Source organism: Triticum aestivum, chromosome 7D (assembly GCF_018294505.1).
Source record: "Triticum aestivum cultivar Chinese Spring chromosome 7D, IWGSC CS RefSeq v2.1, whole genome shotgun sequence".
NCBI lineage: Eukaryota > Viridiplantae > Streptophyta > Magnoliopsida > Poales > Poaceae > Triticum > Triticum aestivum.
Window position 1 is genome coordinate 264,273,249 of NC_057814.1, and position 8,552 is coordinate 264,281,800.

The following is an 8,552-nucleotide window of genomic DNA, read 5'->3' on the forward strand; positions in this document are numbered from 1 at the left end:
TGCACTGAAACTAGGGCTCCTCCGGAAGTGATACTGTCCTTGATGACAAGGCGAGCCATCGATCCTTCTGCCGACGCCACAGAGGAACTCTCAATGAAAGCACTAATGTCGGTGTCAAAACTGACAGATCTCGGGTAGGGGGTCCCGAACTGTGCGTCTAAGGATCGAGGGTAACAGGAGGCAGGGGACACAATGTTTACCCAGGTTCGGGCCCTCTTAGTGGAGGTAATACCCTACTTCCTGCTTGATTGACTTTGATGAGTATAGGGGTTACAAGAGTTGATCTACCTCGAAATCATAATGGCTAAACCCTAGATGTCTAGCCTATATGATTATGATTGCCTCTACGAACTAAACCCTCCGGTTTATATAGACACCGGAGGGGGCTAGGGTTGTACAGAGTCGGTTTACAGAGAAAGGAATCTTCATATCCGCACGCCAAGCTTGCCTTCAACGCCAAGGAGAGTCCATCCAGACACGGGGGGAAGTCTTCTGTCTTGTATCTTCACGGCGCATCAGTCCGCCCCACGTCACATAGCTCGGACGCCCGAGGAACCCATAATCCAGGACTCCCTCAGAGATATCCCTGCGTTTGAAGTCGACTCAACTGAAGGTGAGACACTAAGCAGCTTCGCCAATCACCCTCTTGAAGGCCATGAGGGCGCGAAGAAGAGCTAGGAGCCCTGGCCATGTTTGAAGTTTCCTGTGGCTGGTTCTGATGGTCACTATGCAATGTGGATGGCATTTGGGGATCTAACCTCTTTATATAGATGCCACCCCTGTGTGGTCAGGCGCTTGTTTGTAAAAAATATTATGGATCGTTCGCATTCGCCCAACGCATGGAAATCGAGGCGACGACAGGGAGGAATCATAAAGGTAGAACGTGAAGGTCATGGCCGGACTGTCGTCCGTCCGAGGTATGATGAAGAACCTACCTTGCAAAGCCAAAGACATAAGCCGGATACTACATCATCATTGAAGGCAAGTTCGCGGGCTACTGAGGGAGTCCTGGATAAGGGGGTCCTCGGGTGTCCGGCCTATTCGATATGGGCTGGACTGATGGGCCGTGAAGATAGAGCCGAAGATTATCCCCTGTGTCCGGGTAGGACTCCTGTATGCGTGAACGGCAAGTTTTGGTGTCCGGATGTATTATTCCCTTCCTCTGCAAACCGACTTTGTACAACCCTAGGCCCCTCCGGTGTGTATATAAACCGGAGGGTTTAGTCCGTAGAGGCTATCAGAATTCTCATAAGCTAGACAGTTAGGGTTTAGCCATTACGATCTCGAGGTAGATCAACTCTTGTAACCCCTATACTCATTGAATACAATCAAGCAGGACGTAGGGTTTTACCTCCTCTAAGAGGGTCCGAACCTGGGTAAATATTGTGTCCCCATCGTCCGTCGTTACCATTGATCCTCAGACGCACAGTTCGGGACCCCCTACCCGAGATCTGTCGGTTTTGACACCGACAGCCACCGTCCGCGCCGGTCTTCGTCACGCTATCGGGTTCTTCCTCACCTACTTCGAGCACAATCGCCACACTCCTAACCTAGCCACCACCACTCTTCCTCCTGGTCCATGGCGAGTACCTCGACACCGGCCACCCCAACTCGACATCGACCATGGCGTCCCTCGCACGGCTACCTCGACCACGGCTACACCACCCTACACTCTCGGCTACATCAACATCAGCACAAAGGACTATCGCCTTGCTTGAGCAACCTTGTTGGTTTTCATTCCAGCCACGACTTCCGCGATGCATCGACCGTTACTACTGTGGGGGGATGTCCGTCGGCTTACCTTCGAATTCTTCTCCAGTCTCACGGTCTGCGACACTACCGTTGTGACTGCGGGGGATGTTGAGTATCGTGATTAGATTGGAAACATATGATAGACTAGAAAATATTCTGGCTTGTCTTGTACTTCAAAAAGATCATGTACTTTTATATATATGCCCACGAGGCTCAAGCAATAAATGACAATTGCACCGATCCTTCTCTATTTCGTTATAAGAGCATCTCTAGCAGACACCGTAAAGGTTCGACCATTAGAACATGTATACAGGGGCGCCTAAAACTGGTTTACGAGCTGAAAACGGTCACGATAGAATATATACACTAAACTAGTCCTTAAAAGAGCATCTCTGCTGCAGTCCCGCGCACCGCCGCGGTGAGCTGGTGCCTCAGGGGGAGGAGAGTTTGAGGCTGCTCCCCGAGGGGGCGAGCTCGGCCTCAGGAGCGCATCCGCCCGCCCGCCATGGCCGCACGCACACGCGAGAACGGCCCCAGGCCACATCCTGTTCCTCTTCCACGCATCGAGCACGAATGGGATCAGCCATGGCCGCACGCACTTGCTCGATCTTTTTGCAGTGCAGAATTTTGTTGGAGCTGGAAGAAATCGACGGCTGGAGACAGGTGGTACGGACGGCGGCGCGCGGGGAGAGGTGGCGGAATATTTCACTTTGTGGCCTGTATACCGTCCTCGGACCTATAGAAGTATGGGCCGGAGGCTCGCGTTTTTGGGGGCCCTTAATGTTAGAATAAATCTGAGGCGCGTGGTCCATTATCTGAGGACCAAGCAATCATACAAGCATGACACTGAGATTTGTTAATAAGGTTCACCGATATGGCTACATTCCGGGGCCTGACTACGGACGCTCCTCCCCATGATACCGCTACAATACCGCACCCGGGCCGTCCGGGCGACGGCACATGCCGTCGGCTCCCCCTACACGCCTATGCTATTATGTTGTCATAGGTTATATCGTGTGTCTACCCCAGATATATATGAGAGGCCTAAGATACAAGTGTCCTACTAGGACACAACTCCTACCCTGTCTACACACGGTCCAACACCAAGTCCAACTGTAACCTACCTTGTACAATAATATTCGACACAACTCTAACACTTAAAACATGCTCCCTCCGTTCCAAAATATAGTGCTTCCTCTATTCCCGTGCTTCAACTTTGACCATAAATTTAACCAACGAGACCGATTGTGGCGGGAGCAAAAGTTATACCAATGAATTCGTATTCAAAAGAAGTTTTCAACTATGTAATTTTTTCTCCCACCGTGTTGCTTAAATTATGGTCAAAGCCGGACCTCGGAAAGCGCTGGGGTACTATATTTTGGAAGGGAGGAAGTACTATAAGAGTCCGCAAACTTTTACCGCGTCTGTTCTGGTAAAAAAAATGGTGTACTATAGATGCTCTAACAGGTGAAAATCATTCGAGTCCGGCTCGGCTCGGCTCGGCCGTTGATCTCGCCGGCCGGCTGCGGTCGTGCTCGTGCCCCCGCTTCGGCATTGTAAAAATCAGCTGAGCGAGTGTAGACCGCGGTCGGTCGTGCCCACTTCGCCCCCCACTCTCCTCTCCCCCCTCTACAACCGCCGCCATCTCCCACCACACCACACGGCCGCATTTTCCTCCGCGTAGCCTTCCCCCCATATCCCAGTTCGGCAAGCTCGCCAGTCACCAAGCTCCTCCTCCTCCACAGGAAAAGCAACAGCGCAGCGCGGCTTCACTGGTTTCGCCCTCAATTTCGAGAGCGAGTCTTGGAAGGCCTTCCATGGCTCAGCCGTCGCTGCTCCTCGGCTCTCCGGCATCGATCGTCCTCCTCCTTCTCTCCTTCTTCCAAGGTATCGATCCATCCATTAGTGCTTGCGGAAGAGGTATTCTCGTTGCATTGGTCGTGATTTGGAGGCGCGCGGTAGAGCTGCGAGCTTGGTTTTCGATTTGGTGAGCTGAGTGTTCGGATTTGTGTATTTTTTTTTCTGCGGCGCACAGGGCCGGTAGTGAGCGCCATCACGTTCACCTTCGCCAACCGGTGCACGGACACGGTGTGGCCCGGGCTGCTCTCGGGCTCCACCTCGCCGCCGCTGGAAACCACCGGCTTCGCGCTCTCGCCGGGCCAGTCGCGCTCAATCTACGGGCCCACCGGGTGGTCGGGCCGCTTCTGGGCGCGCTCTGGCTGTAATTTCAACGGCGGCAAGGGCACCTGCGTCACGGGGGACTGCGGCTCCGGCGAGATAGAGTGCCGCGGCGCCGGGGCCACCCCGCCCGCCACGCTCGCGGAGTTCACCCTCGACGGCGACGGCGGGAAGGACTTCTACGACGTCAGCCTCGTCGACGGCTACAACCTGCCCATGCTGGTGCAGCCGTCCGCGCCTGGGTGCCCCGACACCGGGTGCCTCGTCGACCTCAACGAGCGCTGCCCCTCGGAGCTCCGCTCCGGCGGCGGCCTCGCCTGCCGCAGCGCCTGCGAGGCCTTCGGCAAGCCCGAGTTCTGCTGCAACGGCGCCTACGGGAACCCTGACACGTGCCACCCCTCCCAGTACTCGCAGCTCTTCAAGTCGGCGTGCCCCAAGTCCTACAGCTACGCCTACGACGACGCCACCTCCACCTTCACCTGCAACCACACCGATTACACCATTACCTTCTGCCCGCAGTCCAATCCTTACAGGTACCTACCTCTGAATAGTTTCTGATGCTATGACAGTGCAATCTAGTTGAAATCATAGTGTTGCAGATCTGAATCTGATTCAACTCAACAATGATATTTTCTCTGGGCTAGAAATATAATGAGATTTTGATTTGGAATGGGGAACGGGGAATGGGGAATGAAGAGAAAGTCACAAAGTTAGGCTTGGAGCAAGGAAAAGAATCTTTGATTGATTGAGTTGTTCTTTCTTTCGCCTTTGTCCCATCCCCACCTTGCATGTGGGGTCTTGGCGAGAAAGTTACAATGGCCTACTTGGAAATTGGATTATTGGAACCTGGAAAAGCAAGAACGCATGGAGTGCACGTGGTCTCACGTCTAACTCACCATCGTTGATCCCTTCCACTGACATTGGGTTGTGGTTTAACTGGTCCGCAATTACTATGCAATTTGAGTCTCTAATTATATCAATCACCTTTGACACTTCGCAGTGGCAAAACGAACAAGCACGCATTGCGGAGGCCGAGCCATGAGCAGCTTGAAGACGACGTGTGGCTGGCATCTTTGAAGAAAACCAGCGGCGCCCGTGGAAGCACCATGGCATCGTGGTCGGCGTCCGGAGGTTTTCAAGCCGCCCTGGCAATTGCTGTGGTGGTTGTGCTTGCCGCGGCACAGGGGGGTCATCCCCGTTTCAGATGACCGGGCAAGGCAGGCGATTCTTCATCCCTAGGAGTGATCTGCAGAGTTTTTTTTAGGATCAAAAGAGGATCAGAGCACTAGAGGAAGAGACGTGGATAGCATGTTCTTTAGGCCATTTTGCTTGTTGATAAAGAACATGACGCGCCCTCATGTTGGCAATTCTAGTTGATCTAGTAGTGGTATTTCATATTGCTTTATTGCCTTTTTGAAAACATTGTTCTTCGGGTTATATTCGTCTTTGTGCGCAATTTTTTTGTGGGGATCCTGATCAGTGCAGCACTGTCAAGTATCGTCACTAGGAGATCGCAAGCTTTGAAGTGGGAAGGCTGTAAGATCTGAATATACTATTGCTCTGCCTTTTGAGCTCCTTCTTTTTGTAAAAGTCCGAAATGCCTTCTTACAAGTGAAGCCTGAAGTTGACCTGTGATTAGCAATTATGTTCGCATAGGAAAACATAAAAAAAAATGTAACATTATGTGCAGATCATGTTTGAGCTGTAAATCAATTTTCTGTCGTCACTGAAGATATGATGTTCGGTGCCGAAAGAGAAAGAAAGCCAAAAGAGGAGGCAGTTAGGCGAAGATGTTGACTGCTGGCTGTTACTCCCTCCGTTCCAAAATACTAGCAAAATAGATGACCCAACTTTGTGCACAAAGTTGGGTCATCTGTTTCAAAACGGAGGGAGTACAACTGATCATCTATTCGGAATACCAATTGGCGTTGCAGTATAGTAAGCAGGGTTCCCCGTTTGGCATAATACTGTGTTAGACTTCGTATTGTAGCCCTACTGTGTAAACCATACCTTATTGGTATTGGACTTGTATGTCATCGTTATATATATGTGATAGGTCACCCCTTTGAGGATTGAGCCAGTTCCCCAAAACTTACGTTTTACATGGTATCGAGTCTAACCTAGGTCCTCCACCTCCACCCCACCCGCCGCCGTCACCGCACCAAAACCCTAAACCCTAGGGCTGCCGCCGCCGGCGCCATGACCGCTTTCGCTTCGGGCGCCGCCAGCTCCGGGTCTATCCCCACGTCGCTTGCCGCCCTCCTCAACCTCCCACCTCGCCCCTGGCTCCGTCAATGCCTCAGTTCTTCGGCACCACCGCCGTCGGCTCCTTATTTTCAGCGCCGATCCCACCGACACCGCCCGCGACGGCCTCCGCACCAGTCGCGCCTCCGCTGCCCGTGATGGCCTCCTCTGGATCCTCCTCGACACTCGCCGTCATCCCGGCGACCTCGGGGGAGACGCTGCCCGCGGAGCCACCCGCGGCCTCGCTCACGGCACCACCTGCGGCCGTGATCCCGATCGTCCCGCGCCGCCACCCGCGGCATCGGTCGCGGTCGCGGATCCTGTCGCGGCTCCGCCGCCAATCGTCCCTGCTGCTGGCGCAATCACGCCCACCGGGCCGTTCCACTTTGACAACTTGATCACCATCCGACTCACGCCGGACAACTACTTGTTCTGGCGCGCCAAGGTCCTACCGCTGCTACGCAGCCGGTCTCTCCTCGGGTTTGTTGATGGTTCACTACCGTGTCCTCCGCAGGTCATCCCTACCGTCCACGGCCTGGCCATCAACCCGGAACAACATATGTGGGTGCAGCAGGACCAGGCGATCCTCTCTGCCATCCAGGGTTCCCTCGGCGACGGGGTCGCTGGCCTTTGTCTCTTCGCCGCCACCTCCATGGACGCCTGGACGGCCCTGCAGCACGCCTTTGCCCAGGTCTCTACCTCCCGCTCGATGGCCCTTCGCAGCGAACTCGCCAACATCAAGAAGCTGGACTCCTCCGCTACGACCTACTTCAACAAGATGAAGGTGCTGGCGGACACGCTCACCTCTATTGGTCGGCCGCTTAGCGCCGAGGAGTTCGCCGGCTTCGTCATCAAAGGCCTCGACGCCGACTACGAAAATCTCGCCGAGGCCGTCCACAACGCCAAGCCAGCGATGCCTCCTCACGAGCTCTACTCACGCCTCCTCTTCACCGAGCAACACGTCGAGGCTCGTCGCCCCTCCGCCACCATCACCGCCCAGCCGGCGGCCTTCTGGGCCTCTCGTGGCCAGCGCCCACCTGCCCCGTCACCTGGCAAGGCAGCCCCGCCCCCTGCATTGACCCTGGGTGGGGGCCCTAACACTAGGGTGGTGTGCCAGCTATGTGGTCGTGAACGCCATGTCGCCTCCAAGTGTCACCGCCGCTTTCAGAGGAGCTTCCTTGGCATCGGCAACGACGGCAAGGGAAATGAGCGCCAGTTTGCCATGGCAGACTTTGGTCCTCCCGCCGCTGCCCCGGCTGCCTACATCGCTGCCGCTCCGTCTGCCCACATCGCTGCCAAGGGCAAGGACCCGCGCGTCGAGCAGGGATACACACCATCCTACCCTGTTGATCCAGCCTGGTACATGGACACCGGCGCCACGGATCACATGACGAACGAGCTCAACAAACTTTCCACCTACCAGCCCTACTACGGGCACGATCAGGTTCACACCGCCAATGGTGTAGGTATGCCCATCTCTCATATTGGCCAAGCATCTCTTTTAACTAGTCATCCCTCTAGGCAGCTCCATCTTCGTAATGTTTTACGGGTACCCTCGGTAACTCGTAATCTTTTATCTGTCCCTAAGCTCACCCTTGATAATCATGTCCTATGTGAATTTCACCCTTTTAATCTTTTTGTTAAGGATCGAGCAACCCGGGACGTTCTGCTTAGTGGCCGGTTGAGCCAAGGCTTGTACCGTTTGGAGGATCCATCCGCCCCGTGCGTCTTCAGCGGTGTTCGTGTGTCGCCTTCCCAGTGGCACTCTCGCTTTGGTCACCCCGCCACACCCATCGTTCGCCACATAATCCACCGTCATGAGCTGCCATTACTGTCTAGCAATAAAGAGATGTCCGTGTGTGATGCCTGTCAGCAAGGCAAGAGTCATGAGCTACCTTTTGTTTCATCTACTAGAGAAGTAAAGAACCCTCTTGAAATTGCGTTTTCTGATGCGTGGGGTCCGGCACAAACATCTGTTAGTGGTCACAACTATTATGTCAGTTTTGTTGATGCCTATAGTCGCTTCACTTGGCTTTATCTTCTTAAGCGCAAATATGATGTGTTTGATATATTCATACAGTTTCAATTGCATGTTGAACGTCTACTCAAGCATAAAATTATCCATGTTCAATCAGATTGGGGGGGGGCGAATATCGCAACCTCAACACCTTCTTTAATAAGCTTGGTATCTCTCATCGTTTATCATGCCCGCATACACATCAGCAGAATGGCGCTGTTGAGCGCAAACATCGCCATATAGTTGAGACCGGCCTTACACTTCTTGCTCATGCTTCTGTACCCTTTCGTTTTTGGAGTGATGCTTTTGCTACCGCGTGTTTTCTCATTAACAGATTACCTACGCGTGTTCTTAATATGAG

At 53.7% G+C, this 8,552-nt stretch overlaps 1 protein-coding gene across 1 annotated transcript; it reads left to right on the forward strand.

Annotated features, from left to right (window-relative positions):
* Positions 1-3,329: 3,329 nt before the first annotated feature.
* Positions 3,330-5,386, forward strand: LOC123167079 (thaumatin-like protein 1). Its single transcript, XM_044584916.1, has 3 exons — positions 3,330-3,639; positions 3,788-4,463; positions 4,931-5,386. The coding sequence occupies exons 1-3, from the start codon at positions 3,570-3,572 to the stop codon at positions 5,136-5,138; spliced, it is 954 nt and encodes a 317-aa protein (XP_044440851.1). The 5' UTR covers positions 3,330-3,569; the 3' UTR covers positions 5,139-5,386.
* The last annotated feature ends 3,166 nt before the right edge of the window (positions 5,387-8,552 follow it).